The sequence below is a fragment of the Neophocaena asiaeorientalis genome, unplaced genomic scaffold, assembly GCF_003031525.2.
Source record: "Neophocaena asiaeorientalis asiaeorientalis breed wild unplaced genomic scaffold, Neophocaena_asiaeorientalis_V1.1 scaffold406, whole genome shotgun sequence".
NCBI classification, from domain to species: Eukaryota; Metazoa; Chordata; class Mammalia; order Artiodactyla; family Phocoenidae; genus Neophocaena; species Neophocaena asiaeorientalis.
The window spans coordinates 883770-905498 of NW_020173381.1; the positions used below are offsets into that span (position 1 = coordinate 883770).

Genomic DNA, 21729 nt, shown 5'->3' on the forward strand with positions numbered 1-21729 from the left:
GTTCTGAACAGAGCAAAATGGGAGAGAGTATGGGCCCTTTTTAGAAAAGAACTTGCAGGTTAAACTCATATGTAAATGGTATGTGCGTTGTGATATATTAACTTATATAGGCATAGAATAAAGTAGAGAAGACTGAGGTTTCATGTTTAGGTAAAAGGAAAATGGGATTTTTAAATCTCTTCCAATTAGTGAGAGAAAACTCTGTAAAGGAGGTGGGATGACTGCACAAATAGAGCATGAAGCTAATGTACCTGAGATAAGCAAAGGGAGAGGGTAGGGTAGTAGGAAGTTAAAAGGGATGTGGGATGGTGGTTAAGGGTGGTTTGAGGAAGGACTATTTGATTGCAGGTGAGGCCTGATCTTTAATGTAGTAAGTACCTATTATGGACTTTCAGAGAAGGAAATGGCATTCATAAAATCTATAAGTGAAAAATCAACTTTGTGTAAAAGCATTTATTCTCGTTTCAGTCTGTAGCCGGGGAACTTCAGCAGGGAGGAGGTTGTAACAGCTGTGCAAAGAAATAACCTGTGGCCTGGACCAGAGCATAAATTGAGGGGTGGTTTAAGAGGACAAGCTGGAAGTATTTGGTGAGCGACTGGAGTAGAAGACAGGGATACATTAAGACTGGGAGGGAGGGAGACGCAAGAGGGAAGAGATATGGGAACATATGTATATGTATAACTGATTCACTTTGTTGTAAAGCAGAAACTAACACACCATTGTAAAGCAATTATACTCCAATAAAGATGTTTAAAAAAAAAAAGATCAGAGGAAAAAAAAAAAAAACTACTGCAAGGTCTCTGGCCTGGGAGGTCGGAGCTCCTTTGGCATCATTCCTTGTGATGAGAGGCTGGCCTTAGGGAAGGGTGGTGGAAGGAACAGAGGAAACTCTAGCTTCAGTGGGGTTGGTCTGAGGGAAGTATAAGGCATGATATAAGGAGTCTATCTGCACATGCCTTGAATAAGGGGCAAAAGTCTATGATGGGAGAGCGATACCATACTTTCTTCTTGTCCAACCTGGCCTAGGCCTATATGAAGTGACAGACTCATGTGTTTGGGTTTGTTTGTTTGCTGTTTTGGTTTCTTTTTCCCTAAGTGTGAGATGATGTGATTTTTTTTTTTAGCATGTCCTTGTATTTTCTTTTGAAATTCATGGTCTACTTCATTAAGGGGATCCACATTTTCCCAGTGTGAGATTATGTGGAGGTCAAGGTATCGCATTTGAACAAGAAATGCTTCCTCAGTTAATGTGAGTAGGAACCTTTAGCCCTCACGTGTGACATGAAAACTTCTATAATTCTTGTGTGTGTGTTTGTGTACACACACATGTATATAGCATGCCATATACAACTGCAGTTAGTTGTGTATAAGTTTCTGTATATGGGCTTGTATACTTGGGCATCTTATTTTTCTTGGGCAATAAGGAGTATGCCTTCTACTTCATTTGTATCCCCTACAGAGTGTAGTATATATAGTACAATGTAGACTGCATCAAATTGAGTGTCTCAGGAACTTAAAATTATTGGTCAATCTTAAAAACGAAAAATTTATTTAAAAATGATAGAGAACATTGTAAAGTCATGCAACATCAAATTAATCTCCTATCTTTTACATTTTTCTATCTGAACTACAAATTAATGCCCATTATGATAAATGAAGTATTCCAACATTTTCATATGTCTTCTAAATCATGAGTAAAGAAAGAAAATATTTTCAGTGACGTTGCATTGTTAGATATATTTTATTGTGCTCTCATCCTGTGAAAATTGGTAATCTAAGTATGGCATGTATGTTAATTATGAGTTAATGACTGGCTAATCTTAACTCAGCCTTGGGCAAATCTGCTTCTATTTGCTTCCTCAACTGTTCAGTGGGGGAAAATGACTCCTGCACCACAGGCATCTTGAAGATTTTACTCTTTGAAAATGGAAAGTGCCAGACAGATATTTTCATGATGCAATAACTTTGAAGTTGAGCAATGAAGGGGCTACCTTCCAATGAAACTAGAAGGGGTGACAGATGGGTATAACAAGAATTTTGAAACTAGAACTGGCTGGGACTCCAAGTTTAACATTACCATCTAACCACTTCTTCTCCTCTCTGCTTTGCCCCTTTTCCTATTCCCAAGCAAAGTATCAGGTGATCAAAAACTAGGCCTTACCCTTCTTTTAAGAAAGTGCCATACCGCTAGTTTCTTGTGGTTTTGGAGGAAAAACAAAATCCCGTTTGACTCCTCACTTCAGTAATGTCCTATAATGCCTGTTTCTGTGAATGATATTTATGGGTCCCCATTTTCCAGGTTATTGCCTTGGAAAGTTATGTAACCAGACACTGATCTAAAAGAGAAGTCATACCTGAAGTTTACAAAATATTGAATTTGTCCAAAGTTGAGTTCTTGTTCACAGGAGGAGAGCCTGGGACACTTTTTGTTAGGTTAGCTTTCTCCTTTGCTGAGTCTGAGCACTTGGAATATTTTAGTGTTGGCCTGCTGTGACTCACTGCCTGTCCAGTGGCTTAAGAGATGCTTAAGCAAGTCCACAATATGTCTCTCACATAATTAGACACTGGGGTATGCACAAAAGGACACATTTTTTTTATGCATCAGTTATGGGGTCATTTTGTCATCAGCCCCTATTTCCACTTTCTCAATACAGCCTAGTAAAATACAGTATTTGAGAATCCTTATGCTTTGCCCTTTTCTACTCCCCAAACCTGATGAAATGCAAGTTTTTATTGTTGTCTTCCGTGTGAGATGGATCTGCTCCATTTCAGTTGTAGGGAATATTCTTAACAAACACTTACCCAGTGTGTTCAGCAGCAATCAGGCCATTAATGATGATGTAGAAGTTTATTAGAACATGAAGAGAAGAATTACCTACAAGTAATTCCGGAGTGCTGGCTACCAGGAGCCAAAAGCCTCATAGGCAGAAATTCATTGAATAGCATGCATTTATTATATGTTGGCTGCCAGAAGTTTAAGCACTTGAGCTCAGACTTGCTATTAAACCCTCCCCAGCATGCGGGCCACCCACCAGTTGCAAGGCATGATGACACGACAGATAACCCGCCCTCCTTGGTAGCAGTATGGATACGGGTAGTAACCTAGTAAAGGTTCACAGACGCGGCGGCAGTAGCGGTTGCCTCGACGGCAGTAAATACAACAATAACCTCTCTCATCCAGCATGGGGTCGAATTCTATTCCATTTTCAGTCTGAAAGAAGAAGAAGCCAGTGTTGGAAGGGGCAGGTTCACTAGGAAGAGGTCTGCCAAGCTGGGGAGGAGTATAAGACTATAGGAGTTGGGGACTGGTGAGCAATTAAGTTCCTGAGCCTGATCTTGGAGATACATCAATGGATTAGATCAAGATTGATTTTATTTTTTTTAATTAACAAAATTTTAGAACAACTTTATTGAGGTATAGTTGATTTACAATGTTGTGTTAATTTTTGCTGTACAGCAAAGTGATTCAGTTATACATATATTCTTTTTCATATTCCTTTCCATTATTGTATATTACAGGAGATTGACAAGATTGATTTTGAACAAGTCTTCTAGGGATTCCAAGCTTCTTAAATATTTTTTTCTTAAAACAATGACCATTATCCTTTCAGTGACTTTGATCTGAGGGGTAGTGAGTTTTGTGAAGGCTCTTTGTTTTTCCCCTAACAAGAAAAACGTGAACAGAACTCACATAGTCATTGATTGGGAGTTCTTCCTCGCTTGCTGCTTGTCTGGTGTGACGGGTCTTCACCTTCACTTGAGGGACCACCCACTGCTCATTTTGTTCAATGCCTTTTTTTTCATTGGTAGGAAAGTGAAGGTCTTCACCATCCTCCTCAAAGTCTTGTAACTCTGAAACTAAGGTAATAAACACAAAGTTGTGACACAACTGCTTTCCTTGGGGAACTAGCATTTGGGGATAGAGATTTTCATTGTGTCTTCTCACTGCCATCATTTAGGCGTGAATGAACCACTTTTCCAAGCTCCTGCAGCTGATATCTTATGGAGATCTTCTAAAAGAAATTTGACCATTCCCATGTACATAGACTTCTTTGCTCATTTGGCATCACTTACTGCTTTGCCTTATTAGCATATTAAATTAAAAACTGAGGGCAGGGGACTTTGGTGTCTCCCACAATGATTTTACCCACGGCAGATGGTCAGTAAATATTTTTTTGGTTGCCTGGTTTGATTCAGTGCCCTCTGTCCTCCTTCCTCGTCCCTTCTCTTTTCTGTCTTAAAAAATTTTAAACTTGGTATTTAGAAATTATCTTAGATTTACAGAAGAGTTGCAAAGATAGTACAGAGTTTCTGTATACCTTTCACCCAATTTCCCCTAATGTTAGCATCTTACATAACCATGGTACAATGATCAAAACTAAGAAATTAGCATTGGTACAATACAATTAACTAAACTACAGACTTTATTCAGATTTCATCATGATTACCACTAACGTCCTTTAGGAGAAGAATGTTGAAGCAGAAGTTGTAGTAATTGCACTTAGTTGCTTTTTTTTTGCTGGTTGTGTCTCTGTTGCTGCGAGTGGGCTTTCTCTAGTTGTGGGGAGCGGGGGCTACTCTTCCTTGCAGTGCGTGGGCTTCTCATTGCGGTGGCTTCTCTTGTTGAGGAGCACGGGCTCTAGGCGCATGGGCTTCAGTAGTTGCAGCACTAGGGCTCAGTAGTTGTGGCTCGCGGGCTTAGTTGCTCTGTGGCATGTGGGATCTTCCCGGACCAGGGATCGAACCTGTGTCCCCTGCATTGTCAGGCGGATTCTTAACCACTGCACCACCAGTGAAGTCCCTAGTTGCCTTTTTTTAAGGCCAAAGAGTACCAATAGATGCCCGCATTGGTTAGAGCATTCTTTCTTGGGAAATGTAGTAATCTATGCTGTCCAGAATGAGGGAGGCCAAATTCTATACTAGGTGGGCAGAATAAGATGTCCAGGGACTTTGCCCTCTCTATGGGCTGACTGGAAGTTGAGAGCTGGAGTCTTTTACTCTGGACCTTTAGCACCCAATTACTTTTATACTGGTTCCTAAAATAGCCACAAAGAAATTTGTATTGAAGTGACTGTCCTATCATCCGAGGAGGATGCCACCATTTGACATAGAAAATCCTTCTTGAGACAACAGAGCATTGTTTTGGCTCTTCTCTCCTCTGTTCTTGGGTTGGGTACACAGTGGTTTGAGCCATAGTCTGGTAGCCCGACTGCAATGAATATAGATGTGCAAAGAGAGACAGATTAGCTTTTCACTATCACTACTCACATTAAGGTGGCGTTACCTTTGCTGGGATATTTAAAAGCCTGTCAGCATTAATTTATCTGATTTATAACTTGGCTGTGAAAAATTCCCTCCTCACTGGCAGTCAGCATATACAGTTTCAGGTAAGAAGATATAAGCTGATCATTTGTTTTCCTAGAAGTGTAGTCTCTGAATGCTGGAAATGTTACTGACTTTGGAAGACAGAGGAGGAGGAGGAGAAGGAGGCCATACCTGCTATTAGAGTGGGATTGATCCAATACATGGTCACATTATCACAAATCTCCAGAATTTTGGAATTTTTGAGAAAGTCTCGGTTTTCAATAGGCTTTTCTGCTGGGACCCAAATCACTGACTGTTCAAAGAAAGTTGTGGTAATTTCTTCATTCTGAGAGAAGAAAGTAGTTCAGGGTGGGGATAGGCAGAGAAATTAATAAAACGAGTGAGACATTATGGGATCCTGGAAAATACCATATTTCGAGTCTGAATAATAATTCCAGTCCCAGAGCTCCCAGTGAAGTAGATGCCCTTGGGAGAGTTAACAACTGGTCCCTCCCTCTCCCATCTAACAGTAGGGCTGCTCACTGAAACAGGAGCCTTCTCGGCTACCATTTCCCTTAAAGTCAGGAAGGCTTTCCATCATTTTCTGGGCCTCCCACTGGGCCATGTATGTTTTAATTTGGGCTTCTGGAACCCTGAGTGATTTACATTTGTTTTCTTTCTTTTAAATGGATGTTGTGAGTGCCTGCCTTGTTTTAGGTTTATGACTAGGATTGCAAGCTGAATTTGATCTCAAGCTGAAAAACACTCCTATAATCCAAATTGGTGAAATCACTTAAGTAGCAACAGAACCTAATATTTTGGTTTTACAAGACTGTGTGTTAATGGTATAGTTGTAGTACCAAAGATACTTTGTTTCAAAGTCAGGTCTAACTTGTGACTTCACTGGCCTTACTACTGTTTTACTCCTTTCATTCTAGGTGCTTAGAATTTGTCTCACAGAATGTTTTTTGTTTAGGCAGCCTCTCTTATACTGTCAAGAATGCCCCCTTCTCTTCTGTTTCTAGTGTTGGAAGTAGTTGTCTTGTGTACCTAGCTCTTAATCATTTGTCTCCTGGGCTTTGACATTTTTTTCCCCTACTTTTAATAAGGTTTTTCCTTTTCTCTTTTGTTTCTTTCTAGCTTTATGATTTCAGTGTTTTTATTCTTTGAAATATGGCTTTGTATAATTTTTCTCCTAGTCACTTAAAAGTCTCATCTTAGCTCCTTTGCCCTTGAGTCTGTAAAGACTTGGGATGCATTGAAAGGGACTGTATAAAATGAGGTTGGTACGTTGACTAGCTTTGTTAGCAAAATCAGGGCTATTTATATACCTGCTCTGCATCTTTAACATGTACAAAGTATGGATACAGTGGTGAGGGAAGTGCAGAATAAGAGGGTTTTTGTCATTCAGGACCACAAATTTGTCTCATAAAAAAAATCTGTAGCCTGAATAAAAAAAATAGGATTTTCTTGAAGATAAAGCAAGATGAATACTTGTGGTATTTAGACAATCTGACAATATTAACTGAAGAATAAATTGGGCCAAAATGAGTTTAACTTTTTTTTTTTTTTTTCCATGCCGCATGTGGGATCTTAGTCCCCCTGCAGTGGAAGCACGGAGTCTTAACCACTGGACTGCCACGGAAGTCCCAGCCTTTAACTTTTTCAGAAAAATAAATCTTGTTGTATCAGTTTGGGAAGTCATTGCTGGCTGGCCCTACTCTCTCAAATGCTTACATTATTTTCTGTAAAAAGCAGCATATGATATTGGGTATAATAGCTTTTTATCTTCTTGATTCTCCTTTCATCTTACTTTTGCCCCTAATATCCTGGAAGTTGTTCTGTTCCTCAGATGCATCCAAATTAGGCTTATTAAAAAAAATCTCCAAAACTTTTCACTTGCCATAGACCTTGGGAGCAGAGCATCGTCTTTGGGGGAAATCTTCTTTTTCTTAGAAATTCTAGGAACCAGGGTCTGTAACTTCTCTGGACATGAGGAGACTAATATCATGTCTGTGGGAGCCAGTGACAACCCTGAGACTTGGGTAATGGAAAGAAAAAAGTGATCCCCACACCACCTCACCCCCCAGAATAAGAAAAGTAAAAGAAAAAGATAAATGGGTAGATGAAAATTAACATGGAAAGAGCTGGGCAGGAGAAAAGTGAAAAAGAACCTGGGAGAGACAGAAGAAAATGAAAGAGGTATTTACAGTATATAGAGTGGCCACTGTGCCATTGGCATAATCTCAGTTTAGATTTGCCAGTTAAACACTAAAACAAATCAACCCAACCCAATATTTGTTTCTTCTGGCTACAGTGGAGGTAGGCTGTCATAGATAGCAGCATACCATAATTACAGTCAGGATATTCAGGGAACAATTAAGTCTCCTGGGCCTTACCGATGGCTGTATTTTAGGCAATAATCCTCCATCTCCCACTAGGCCTATAGCGGCCATTCAGCAATTGCATTGGTGTCCTAGGTCAGGGGTCCCCAACCCCTGGGCCTGTTAGGAACCTGGCTGCACAGCAGGAGGTGAGCGGGGGGCAAGCGAGTGAAGCTTCATCTGCTGCTCCCCATGGCTCCCATCGCTCGCATTACCGCCTGAACCATGCCCTGTCCCCAGTCCGTGGAAAAATTGTCTTCCATGAAACCGGTCCCTGGTGCCAAAAATGTTGCAGACCGCTGCCCTAGGTTACCTCACCATGGCCTGGGAGTGTGCTTTCAGAGAATTTGTATTATACTGTAGTTCTCACCTTCTTTACTTTTGTCTTTCCTAGTGATGTGTTAAAGGTGGATTATTCTATTAGCAGCCCAGCATAAAATGGTAAGGTGAATGAACTGAAATCTTTTTTCATTTAATTTTTTATTGAAGTATAGTTGATTTACAATGTTGTGTTCGTTTCAGGTATACAGCAAAGTGATTCAGTTATATTATATATATATATATATATGTATATATATATTTTCTTTTTCAGATTCTTTTTCCCTATAGGTTATTACAAGATATTGAGTAGAGTTCCCTATGCTATACAGTAGGTCCTTGTTGGTCATCTATTTTATATATAGTAGTGTTGAATTAAAATCTTTAGAATAGGTGAATGTCACAGTGTGACAAAAGTGGCAAGGATCCAGGTGGCCTTGGGACTTTTTTTCAGGACTTTATCTTTGGCAGGATTGGTTTTGTTCCTCCGGCTCACCCCTTTTACCATAAATCTTTGGTTTGGAAGCAAATGTACATAATGGTTACCCGGGTATAAAAGTACAGCGTTGGACTTAAAAGCATGAACTTTAGGTTTGTTGAAAGGCCTGAGTTCAAGATCCCAATCTGCTCTGCACTAGCTGTGTAACCTTGGACAAGTCACTTTTTGGTCTGCATCTGAAAATGGGGATGATAATAGTACCTGTCTATAGGGTTGTTGTGAGAATCAAATGAGGGTAAAGCATTTAGTACAATGTCTGACACAGAGTTAGCCCCCAATAAATTATGGCTTTTACTATTACTATTATTTTTCTTACATACCTCATCTATTTCTTCCTCTGGTTCAGAAAATTCAGGAATCACTTTAATCTGAGTTTTGATGAAGCATTTTTGAAGACCTACAAAGTAAATGCCAGTGTATCCCTATAAAACAGACAAAAAATAACAAAACTTCCTGAAATAGCCACAATTAATGAGTTTCATGGTTTGTCAGGGGCCCAGGCTGGCAAAATTTGAATTCAAAGGGAAAGCTTTGTCTTATAAATTAAATGGAGGCTACAGGCTATTTTTAACTTGACTCAAATGTTCTAATATTTTAAATGGGAAGCTTTAGAGGGAAAATATCCAACTTACATTTTTAAAGTCATGTACTTCCAATGTTTCATCAGTGCCATTTCCACTTCTGAATATTTCAGTTCTGGTCACGGGATCAATTTCCATGTAAATCTTCTTCTTCTCTCCATTGCTGTAGAAAGTGTGCTCCATGTCATATGTCTGGGAGAACAGAGGAAAACAAGCTCTAAGATACTCAGTATGTCCCTTCATAAGACACTTTAATTGGGTAATATCTGGAGCACCTTCTTTTTCCAGAGCCTTTGCAGAGAGGTACCATCTCAGCAGCTTGCCGTTGGGAATTCTCTGAGACTCGAGATTAAAGTGAGGTGTTTCTTGGCACTGGAGCTGATATGGGGATCCCTTCAGAGCCAGTATTTTGTATTCAAGCCAAGTTGCTGAACTAATTACTAAGAATTCCTACAGTTTTCTTGGCAGCCTTGACTAAATAGCAAATGATATTTTGCAAGCAGCCTGTAAGGTGTTTTCCACTTGTGGTAAGCAGAGGAATCACCAAAAACCTATACTGCTTCTTTAAGCTACCACTTCCCTTTCTAAGTACTCAGTAGTCACCCACTCACGCGCTGTGAAATTCACTAGGGCTGAGAAAGAGATTTGAACAGATTTAGAATGCTTAGGCATTGCTCTTTATCTTATCCATCCAGGCATTTAATATTGTCTCAAGAGTCTTGGATCTGTACTTTTTAGACTCTGAAAACTCTGAAGACCATTCTCCTTGGTGAACATTAGATAATCGTCTTACCCTGACCTCAATGGCTTCCTTTTGTCCTTTAAGCTCCAGGAAACATTTACTGCCTTCCCCTAACCTTTTCTGTTATGGGCTAACCAAATTCATTCGGTTGATTCCTGATTTTTCTTTTCCAAACCCGATTCAGCTGACTTCGAGTTCTCCAGATTCTCCTGCATATAGAATTCAACAGCTGTGAATTGTAATATGCACTATGTAATATGGAGTCTCCCAAGAAGATCGCCTTGGCAAAGCTGCATATCAGGTTGCTTTTGAGTGGTTGAAACAAAACCCCAGACTCTCTCCTACCCTCTAAAAAAGACAATTTTTCTAAGGGCCAAAAGGACCAGTCCCATAGAGTATCCCAGTCTATTAATAAGCCCATTACTTATAACTGAGGACATGTTTATAGCTAGAAGCAAATAAGTAACCTAAAGGAATTTGTTACCTGTCACAAACCAGGCCAGACCTGATGGTGCCATGTGGAAGTCTATCTTATCCCTGTTGTTAGGAGGCCTTTGGCTATCGAGTTTTTTCATTCTCATTTTTCCTTATGAAAAGCATTTGGTAAACTAAAAACCTGAAAAAGCAAGTCATCTACAGGGTCATTGTTGCTTTCTAATGATACTGTTCCCAGTGGCAGTCTTGTATTGCTTGTGCTGGGTTGGGTTGTTTTTAAATGTCTGCCGGTATCTGTGACTGAATGTTAGTATAACCTGGTCAAATTTTCCCCACCTCAAGTCGAAAAACAAATTGGAACGGTTTGTAGAAGCAATATTACTTCAAGTGTGAAAAGTTGATGTAGTCGCTGAATAGGAAAACAAGAGACAATGTCATTTACCTTTTTGCTGCCTTACAGTGCCTTGGACATGGTTAGAGCTGAAGTATATATTGAACACCTTTTCCCCACCAATAGCAAATTCTCATCTTCCTAAAGAGAGGTTTTGAGCATTGGCAAGGTCTTTTAAGAGACCATATTTTTAAAGGGGAAGGAAAACAGTATTTAGAACTTTCCAGCAACTGCAGAGTTAACACAGCAAGTCTGGCCTGCTTTGTGACAGGTAGAAAATTCCTTTAGACTTGCTATTTGCTTCTAGTTATAAATTTGTCCTCAGTTCCAGCTCTGCAGCCAGCTTGAGAAACTTCTACCTATGGCAACAAATTGAGCTCTCAGTGGGCCTGACCTAAGTAGAGGAGAGAGGCATCTATTTCAGATCCAGCCTTGTCAGATCTCCCAACAGGGGGGAATTTCTTTAGAAATACTATCCATTGTTGAGACAAATGTCGACACCACTAGTCATTGGGGGTGGGGTGGGGTGTTTGTTTCATCAGTAGCACAACTGATGGATTATTGCACGGAAAAATGAGGTTAGAGACTAGGGGAAGTTGGAACACTGCCTACCTGGGCAAAAGGGAAAATACAGGCTGTATTTTCAATCATTGGTAGAAGACTATGGAACCATACTGGTGACATTTAGGATTTCAGTGTACTTCTGTGGAATGAGTTTTCCTGCACTGTTGGCAATGCACTTCACTTGGACACCTTGCTAGATGAAAACTATTGGAAACTGCCAAGCTCAGCAGATCTTGATTATTTTCAGCATTCTTTCAAAGAGGTGTTTTTTTTTTTTTTTTTTTTTTTGTGGAGGTAGGGGAGGAGGGGTCCATTCTGATTGTATTCATTCACTAGCATGTTGCCTTTCTGGTTGTAATGGTAGTGGGCTCAGAATGACTTCATTTATATGTAAAATCTGGGTGGGGGGTAGGGAGCTATATATTCACTCAGATGGAATTCACTATCAAAGGTGCCCTTTTGGAACAGACTGTCCTTTGTCTAGGAAGATGATGCTGGTGGCCCACTTTGGACTGCTTAGGGATGGGTTTGAGCAAATCCAGACATACTGTCTCGTCCGGGTCCCTGTGGAGCACATTGCCTGGGTAATGGCTATGCAAGCTTCACTGGCCCATATGAAGACTGAACTCATGCCTTTGGCTTCAGAAGTACTTTTCTGTCTACTAAGCTCATTGGCTCAGGGGCTGAGGGTCTTTCTGGAGATGAGGGAATAAATGGTTTTGTCCACTCCAGGTGCAAACTAAAGCAGAGAAGGATGACCGGTCTGTGAGAAGCGTGAGTGGGCTCCCAGTAGTTCATCTCAGACTGCCTCCAACTCAGCTTTATTCCAGGAAGGACAGAGTATGATGAGAAGTACACTTCCACCAAACCGGCACATTAGGGCAAGTTAATCTTTGGTGCTTCTAGCTTCCCTTTTCTGTTCTTTTTATATCCTGCCCTCTTTGTACCTTCGTAGCCCTTCCTCCTCTTTCCATCTCCCTCTATTCCTCTGTCTCCTATCTAGACACCTAGGAATCTCATGGTGCTTCAGGTACCTTATATCAAAGAAGAAATCAATCTGACAACTGATCTCACACTAAGGTATTAGTGATGGGTGTTTGTCTGTTAAAAAAAATGAGTGCAATACTTAACTCAAAGGAATGAATTACTAATGGTGGTTTTTAAGCACAATGGCACCAGGAATAAGAGATATATTAAGGGCAAGGGCATCTTTGCTGCAGCACTCAAATGGGTTCCCAGTCCATCCACACATAAGGCTGGTCTCAACTATGAAGGTCCAGAACACTGGCGTTGGACAGGTAAACCAATGGGTGGAATATGACTCAGAAGTAAAACGAGATAGATACGTGGTGAACCCCAAGGAGTGAGGGATGTAAGAAGACCACACTGACAAAACGTGGAGAGAACACAAACTCATTTCTCTTCCCTGCTCAGGAATTCTTTCCTCAGTCCAGTTAAATTCTCCACTCAGGCAGCAAATGAGCCCTAACATCCTCCTTTCACAGTTTGCTGTGTTTTCTGGCCTCAATTTGTGACCATCTCTGAGATCAGAAAAGAAAGATTTTTATAAACAGTAAAGCTGCCTCTGACCTCAGTGTGATGGATCTGTTTCGGGGCAGGTAGCTTTAGCTTGTCCTGAAAGGGATTTGAGGATATTTGGCTTAGGTTTGTTTTTTGAAGCCTATGATTAATCTAGATGTTCTTCTCTCCACCTTCATTTCTTACTGTCTGTTTATGAGGTACACTTTCCAAAGGTGAAATACATGCTCAGAAGAGCTGGCTAGCAGGTGTTAGGCTGGAAGGAAAGGAAGGGAATGCATTGTATTATATTATTACCAACCTAGCCTGTGGGAATTAAAGGGCCTCTGGGTATTTCTTTAACCAACACAGAGCAGACACATTGTTTCTTATGCAAAGTTGGACTCCTGCATCTTCAGTCACCAGTTCTCAGTCCTGAAAAAGAACTGGCATAGGCAGCACAGACATTCCTCTTTTTCAAAAAGAAAAAGAACCCATTTCTTTCATGTCGAACAGCAGTCCCCAACCTTTTTGGCACCAGGGACCGGTTTCGTGGAAGACAATTTTTCCACAGACCGGGGGTGGGGGGAGGATGGTCCAGGCGGTAATTCAACTCCTGCTGTACCACCCGGTGTCACAGACCAGTACCTGCTGGGGGTTGGGGAGCCCTGATCTAGATCCTCAAGCTGGCTTGGAAGTTTCTCCCTACCCACTACCCTCACCACTCCTTATTCTTAAATGCAGCTGAAGAATAGTGAAAAGACTCTCTAGACCAGGTTCTAGTCTTAGCCTCAACTCTGCCACTTACAAGCTGTGTGACTTTGGACAAGTCACCAAGTGTCTCTGGAGGCTCAGTTCCCATCTTTATCTCTCACCCATTGCCAAATGCAATGTTGAATAGTTGACAAAATCAATTTTTAAAAAAATTGAAATGTAGTTGATTTACAATGTTGTATTCGTTTCTGGTGTACAGCAAAGTGATTCAGTTATCCATATATATAATATATATAATAATATATATATTCTTTTTCAGATTATTTTCCCTTATAAGTTATTATAAGATATTGAATATAGTTCCCTGTACTATACAGTAGGTCCTTGTTGTTTATTTATTTTATATATAGTAGTTTGACCAAATCAATTCTGTTCAGATTTGGCTAACACCTGTCAGGTTGAACCGTTGGACTGCTACTACCTGTTGATTTCCTGGGCCGCTTTCCCTACAGTAGCCCCAATCCCACTCTCAGCCACTGAAGGACAGCTCCCTTTGAAGACCTAGGTTTTTTCTGGCTGGTACCAAGTAAGTTGCCCAGCAAATGCCTTAGGAGAATGAAGAGACTGAATACGAATGTGCCCCTAGTAGCCGGAGTCCTACTCTACATAATCGATGCTGCCCCTTGGCAGCTGAGACCAAGAGCTAACCCGTGACAGTGGCTGGACAAGGGTGGACTTTGCTCTTGAAATGGTTTGAGAGGAAAATAAAATGAAGTCTTTTTAAAAACGCTGACGTGGCACCATCTGGTGAAGCTCAGTCCCCCTGCTAAAGAGGTTTCAGCTCCATCTCCGTCTCTTCCCTTGAGGGAATGAAGTGCTTCTCCAGACCCACATTTTACCTATCAAACTGCTGTGTAGGAAAGCCCAGGGAACTCGGGGAAGAAAGTTGTATCTTTGTGAAGAAAGATAAGTGAAGATAAGTGAAAAGATAAGTGAAGATAAGTGAAGAGAGTTGGTCTCTGGCCAACTTAAAGAAATAGGCACAGGAAAGCCCGATCCAGACTTAGCAAGAAAGTGCTTTTTCTGAGCAAAAGATTTTCAGCCTAGAGTGCTGTTGGGCTTGCAGTCTTGAGTAAAACTCTTTTAATGGTCATCTGCAGTTGAGGTGAGGGGGAGGCCAGATGGATGCCCACATATCCTACCCCTTCTCATCTCATCCTGGTAGTATGCAGAGGAGACATCCCCAGGAATCTGAGGATTGCTGTGTGGGCTTTAGGACTTAGTCTTTCAAAATAGCCCTAAAGTCACCAGGCGGTTCCTATATATGGCAGGAAGTGCAGCATTTCATTAATTTAGTTTATTATTCTTCTGCCTCATTCTACAAAGGATTGGAAGGGATAGGCTACAAGGTCTGTGTTACATCTATCAACTATTGGTTTAAAGGCTGGAATTTTTCTGACTTGTTTTCTCTATGTTGGATGAATTAGCTGGGGAGTTGATTTCTGATTGTTTCAGGTTTAATGTGTAATACAGGGAGCTTTAAGCAAGAATGTTTCCCTTGGGAATCTGCTTCAAAGATGTCTGGGCAGTCACTGCCTGAAAGTGAAGTCTTGTGATGCTCTCTCAAAATCTCTGGGACTGAATATGTCCTCTGCTTGGTTGAGAAAGCTGAATACAGAACTCGATGGACTGGACTGGCTTTCATTCAGCTCAAGTGGCTTCTGTATGTGGCTCTGGGTTGGGGATCTGTAGCCTGTAAGGGAGTGAAACAGCTCTCCCAAAGTTAGTCTTCCTTGTTTCATTTTATTTTCATCTCTCTCTCTCTCTCTCTCTCTCTCTCTCTCTCTCTCTCTCCCCCCGCCCCCATTTTAGATCAAGAATCTGGATATTTTAGGGCTTCCCTGGTGGCGGAATGGTTGAGAGTCCACCTGCCAATGCAGGGGACGCGGATTCGTGCCCCGGTCCGGGAAGATCTCACATGCCGCAGAGCGGCTGGGCTAGTGAGCCATGGCCGCTGAGCCTGCGCGTCCGGAGCCTGTGCTCCGCAATGGGGGAGGCCACAACAGTGAGGGGCCTGCGTACCGAAAAAGAAAAAAAAGAGAGAATCTGGATATTTTGTCCCCACCAAGGTGGGAGGTAATAGAAGGAAGAGGGGGGAAATTACTGGCATGGAAATGTCAACACCAGATGTGGAATGTTAAATAAACACTTAATTATAAACAGATGTCAAAAGCAAACTAAAAAGGATGTGTGGCGGAGGCTAGAGGAGCAAATGCTAAGAACTTGGAGAAAGTCAAGGGATGCCAAACACATCACTGTCATCCATAAGCACAGCAGTATCACCGGTTCTCTCCACCAAGGGCCCCAAGAGTCCCCACAGGTCCCACAGGCTTGTAAAGGAAAGTCCAGAAGAGCCTGGGTTTTAATCTGCTAACTGCTGTTTCTTGCCAGGCCATACTCTTTAGGGGAGCCTCTTTAATTTGTGCAAGATGCCTGGATCCTTTTCCTCTGCAAATCTTCTTCCAAGACCAATCTGACTACTCTTCACTTCCCAGCAATCATAAGTCAGCTCTGAGGCAGGCTTATTGGCAGCCCTAGCCATTGGAAACAACAGATGTTCCCTGGGGCTTTTTGTCTAGGAACTAAAGGTAGTGGGCTTAGTGGAGCATCCACATCTCCAGCTGGTTCCTCAGTTTGCAATGGACCCAGCCTGGTCTTGTGGGGGAAGGCCAGGACTTAAATATCAAAGGCAGTAAATTGTAACTCCCCATTGGAACAGAGAACAAACAACCTTTGTTTATGGTGGAAAAACTTGCCCCAGGAGACACCTATTTATCGTCTTTTACCAGATTACTTTGTAATGATTTTGTTCATTTCTGAGAATCCCTTTGCTAAAAATCACATCCTAAAACGGATTACTTCTTGAGAGATTTGGTTCTTGATAAACTTTATTTGGTAGCATACTTCACCTCTTCTGTGCATGCAGTGACTCATTTTTACATTTGGTTTGAGGAATCACAGGGTTGCTCCTTATAATGCATTAAAAAGTGAACTGGAGTGAGAATCAAAGACGATATAATACAGAAGCAGAGGTGACCATGGGCTCTGTTAGTGAGCTTGGCACCTTGCTAGATAAAAGCAAGGTCCCCACCTAGTCATTTATAGTTGCACCGAGACAAATAGCATTGTAAGTTTAGAAAAACACATAAACTTTTTCAAAATAGAATTTGCAATTCCAATGGCTAAAATAAAACTAGAAAAACCATCTGGCCCCTTGTTCAGGCAAACACGTATGGGTGGTCAGAAGGGCTAGCTACCTACTACACCCAGCTAAGAACATTATGGCCATGGAGGATGAAAGGGTTTATTCTCCTCTAACCCATCTGTAATTGTCAAGAGGATCCAAGATTCAATTTGTGGGACAGCATGTTACCTTGGGAATTAGCTAAGTAATAGCAGAATTGGATTGGTATGCATCTTGGCACTCTTAGTCATTTGCTGTTTCTTTCCTGATCTCAATTACTTTGCCCACCTTGCTAGTCTGAATATAGGTGGCTTCTCTAGAAAGATATGTGAACAGTAAGCAGTTCAGAAGCAGAAAGCAGTGGGAGAGATAAGAGGAAGGGCTAACTATAGGCATTGGATGATGCGTGAAATCCTTTCTGGAACAAGGTATAAATAAAAAAGCAAGTAAACAAAGTTTGCTATTCATTCTCCTTCTGACTTAAACTTGATAAGGTAGTCTCTAGTACTAAATGAAAGTGGGTATGGTAGCAGAGGTGAAGAATCCACAGGTGGCTATGCCTTACTTCTCTGTTTTCTTTTGGACACTTGTCCACTTGATTTTCTATTTTCTACACTTCCTCACCCCCTGCCTCTCCTTCCTCATTGATCCATATTCTTTCCTCTCTGCTCCTATCACTCCTTTGACTCCTAATGGTTCATACCAATCCATTATCTTCTTGCATTTTATCCTCCCTCCTGGATTTTTGCCTTTCCCTTCCTACGTCTGTTATCGAATAGAAATGAGCAACCCATGACAACAAATTAATAATAATGGTAGCAACAACAACATCCCACATGCAGAGAGAAAAATGTAGCAAAGCCAGAAAACCATCTTAACCGTTTATAGCTTGTACATTTATTAATTCTCTTTCAAATGGAAATTGTTGGCATGAAGGGACTATGATTTTCTTTGGGTCACATCTAAACTTAGCCACTGTGTGTGAGCCCGGGAGTAACAATAACACTAAGGTACACTAATATCAACTACAATGCAGCCAAGCTTCACCAAATAACCATAGTATCAGAAGCATGATATCTGTGATTAATGACTTGGTGTCACTTTTCTACCTTGTAGCAGTACTATTTCAGTGGGACACCAACGACTGTGGCTCGTGAGAAGCTGAAAAGCTCTAGATTTTTTGGTTCTCTTTTTTGAGTCACAAATAAACATGAATTCAGGTATGAGAATTGCTCCTTCTGAAAAGGAGTTTGCTGCCTGTCCTCACAGCAGATTCATTAAGTCAGAAACATAATCCCTGAAAATCCTTTGCTACCATTTCTCATGGTTTCTTCTTATGTGGTAGTATAATTACTTTTCCATCAGTTTCTGCCCAGATAATTGAAAGAAAGATGGAAAGTATTTTTTCTTACAGTAAAAATTTTGCTTCTGTGAGGAATCTTAACTCCTTATAAAACATAATAAAAGAATGGGTAATTCTACATCTTATCATTACTAACCAAAATGCAGAAAACATATTTTTCCTTTACCAAAATAATTAGGCAAAAAAGAGAGAGCAAGCCTTGACTGAGTTTTTCATACTACCAAAAAATATACACAAAAAGAACTTAATGACTTTCATTTTCAGAGTAATATATATGTCAATCACTAATTAAATTCAATCAAACTCAAAACAGAAACACTGGATAATAATGTTCATTTACTCACTTTTTTTGGTGTCTCAGGCCAGAACTGCTTGCCCCCACAAAACAGGACAATTAGAGTTAGGGCGAGGATACCAAACACCAGTCCACAAATCTTAAGTGATTTACATATCTTCTTGGATTTAGAAGCTTCTGCCTAAGCAAAGAACAGAGAGAATAAAACAATACACAATAGCCCTTAAAATTGCAAGCCATAATTCAAAGTCACTTGATTTCACTTTTTAATGTTCATACTGCAATATGATAAATCTGTGAAGCCATGCTTCTGCTCAAAAGGGAATAAAAATATGAATCAACTTACATTTAGAATGTGACAGTCCTCACAGTTCTCTGGAGGATTCCTTGCCATGGTCTCTCAGCACACAGCACTCTTTCCCTGCTTTGAGAGGACTAAGAGACCACTGCTGAGGTGGAGTTGCAAGTGAGTCGGCTAACAGATGCCAGAGGAGAAGCTGAATTTATATGGCTCAAATATGTCATACCAGAGCCTGAGGGAGCCCAGGGGGCTCCTGTGCTGCAATTTGTTACATAGATATACCCATATATGTATATAACTTCTGTGCACAGAATTCCATCCAGAATGGCAAAGACAGAAGGTTATAATGAAAACTATTGTCCTGGGGGTTGGTTTGGAAGGGGACCAAGCCTAGGACACGTTGAAATTATTTTTCACTATGAACTTAAAATATCAGTGGCAACACACACTGCACACTCCAGAAATAAGCAAACAAAACAAAAAAAGAGGAATGAAGTTCTAATTTCAATTCCATTTGCTCTAACAAATATTTATTGCAGGCACTGTGCTTGGTGTAGGAGATTCAGGAATGAATAAGGTAGTGCCTTCTTCACTATGTTAAAGCTCTTTGAGGACCGAGATCAATAGGTAGTCAACTAATTATAATCAGAAACAAGATTTAAAAGGTTAATTATACGTTTTCTGTCTCTCTTCATTCTCTCTCTCTGTTTATTTTCCTTTCCTAGGCTCTCTTCCTCAATCTGTTCCTTAATGTTGATAATCCTTATGGTTCTATCTTTGATGATCTTCTTATTCTATATATACACTTCTTGGATGATCTCATCCACTCTCACAATTTAAAATATCACCTATATAACAATGATTTCCAAATCTGTATCTATAATTCCACTGTCTTTCGAATTTCAAAGCCATTTGAATATCTCTGCCTCAATGGACCTCAGGAATCTCAAAACTCAACATGTCCCACATCAAACCCTTCTTCTTTTCACAACCCCTTCCCCCAACCTACTTTCTTTCCCATGTTCTTAATCTTGCTTGGTGGCTGAATTAGTTTGCTAGGGCTTCCATAACACAACAGAAATTTATATTCTCACAGCTCTGGAGGCTAGAAGTCCAAGATCAGGGTTGGTTTCTTCTGAGGCCTCTCTCCTTGCCTTGTAGATGGCTTTCCTCATGTTCACATGGTATTCCCCTTCTATGCATGTATATGCCCTAATCTCCTCTTCTTATAAGGGCACCAGTCATATTGGATTAGGGCCTATCTGTACGACTTTATTTTTCCTTAATTACCCCTCTAATGGCCCTATCTCCAAATACGGTCACATTAAAAAATAATGGGCATTAGGACTTCAACATATGAATTTGGGTGGGTGGGAAGGGCACAATTCAGTCCGTAACAGTGGAACCATTACTCTCCCAGTCTCCAAAACCAGAAACCTGTGGTTTGTCCTAGACTCTCCTCTCTTTGTCACACTCCCTTATCCAATCAGTGACCAGGTAGTTTTGATTCTAAATTATTACATCTATCAAAGCCATTCTTTTCTCCCTATATTGACTTTTAAAGACTTAGTTTAGGTTGTCATCTTCTCTGATGAGTCTCAAGTCCATATCTCTAACCCAGGCTGCTCTTAGGGCTCCAGACCCATGGGTCTATCTAACCTGCTAGACATCCCCATTTGGATATCCTAGAGGTACCTCGAATACCACATGTTCCAAATGGAATTAATTATCTCTCCTTCCAAATATACTCTTCTTTCTACATTATCTCTCTCACTAAATGGCATGATGATCAGTTTCTAGAATAGAAACCTCCAAATGATCCTTGATTTCTTCTTCTCTTGCCTATTTAGGCCTCCATGCCTAATCAATTATTAAATCCAGTCAATTTTACCTCTGAATTATCTTCCCAATCTTATTCTCTCTATCCTCAAGTTCCACTGTCTTAGTTGAGGTTCTCATAGTTACTTTTAGTGTTGCAATAGAGTCCTAACAGGTTTTCTTGCCTCCAATCCACTTCCTTCAAGATGATCTTTTCTAGGGCTCAAATCTGAGGATAATCTCTCCCCTGATTAAAATCCTCTGTGTCTATTCATTGTCTATTAAATCAAAGCTACTTATGGTGATCTCATAGGCACTTCATGGTCTTGACTCTGCCTAATCCCTCCAAGCCTTGATTTTGGACAATTTCCTCCATAGATGGAGCCAACTGGGTATCTTACCTGGGCAGAGTCATGGAGCATGTATGTGGGGCTTCATCCACAACCTAATATCTTGAAGAAAAATAATTTTCTAACTGTTGCTGACATGTTCATGCATGAAGTTGATTATGGAAGTTATAAAATATAAATCATGGTTCTATTTGTTCTACAATTCTTTGGCCAACCTTAAGAAAAGAAAAAGAAAGCTATGAGAGCAGTCTTATGAAGAAACCCATGTTTCTTGTGTTAGATGGTACCTCCTCAACAATGTTACACTATGCTTCCAATGCCTTCCTTACACCTTATGCTTTAGTGATTCTGAGAACCCTCTGCTATTTTACTCTACAGGGCATTTTCACATGCTATATTCTTTGCTTGTGTTTCCCTTCCTCCCCTTGTCTACCTGAAAATTCTCATTTAGCCTTCAAAATACTGCCTAGATATTAGCAGCTCCTGAAAGACTTCCCTGATCTCATCTCTGCCGTGTTTTTCTTCTGAGAAGACTTTGAGATCCTTTAAAACATGGCTCATTTGTTAAAAAGATTAAATTAAAATAGAGGTCAAATCAATATGCCATGGACGCATAGAAGGAGGAGTGATTAAATCTGTTTCAGGAGAGCAGGGAAAATGGCAGAAAGCACTCAAAATTTCAGTAGATTGTTCATTTATTAGCAATCTATGTGGCAAGCACTTTTATAGGGGCTAGATATGTATTAAGTAGTGGAGAAGACCAGCACAGTCCCTGATATTATAGAGCTCAGAGTCTAGTTGGGGAGACAGAAGTTAAACTAAAAGGAAAAAATCTTGTAAATAAATAAAAAAATATAAATTATGAAACATCGTAAGAAGGAAATGTTTAAGGTGTTATGAAAGCACC

At 40.5% G+C, this 21729-nt stretch overlaps 1 protein-coding gene across 1 annotated transcript; it reads right to left on the minus strand.

The window, feature by feature from the left end:
• Window positions 1-2833: 2833 nt before the first annotated feature.
• TNMD (tenomodulin) lies at window positions 2834-18789 on the minus strand. Its single transcript, XM_024746540.1, has 7 exons — window positions 18700-18789; window positions 18403-18534; window positions 9139-9279; window positions 8827-8928; window positions 5498-5651; window positions 3693-3859; window positions 2834-3212 (listed from the first exon to the last, which is right to left on the minus strand). Exons 1-7 carry the CDS (start codon window positions 18745-18747, stop codon window positions 3003-3005), a joined length of 954 nt encoding a protein of 317 aa, XP_024602308.1. The 5' UTR covers window positions 18748-18789; the 3' UTR covers window positions 2834-3002.
• Window positions 18790-21729: the final 2940 nt, after the last annotated feature.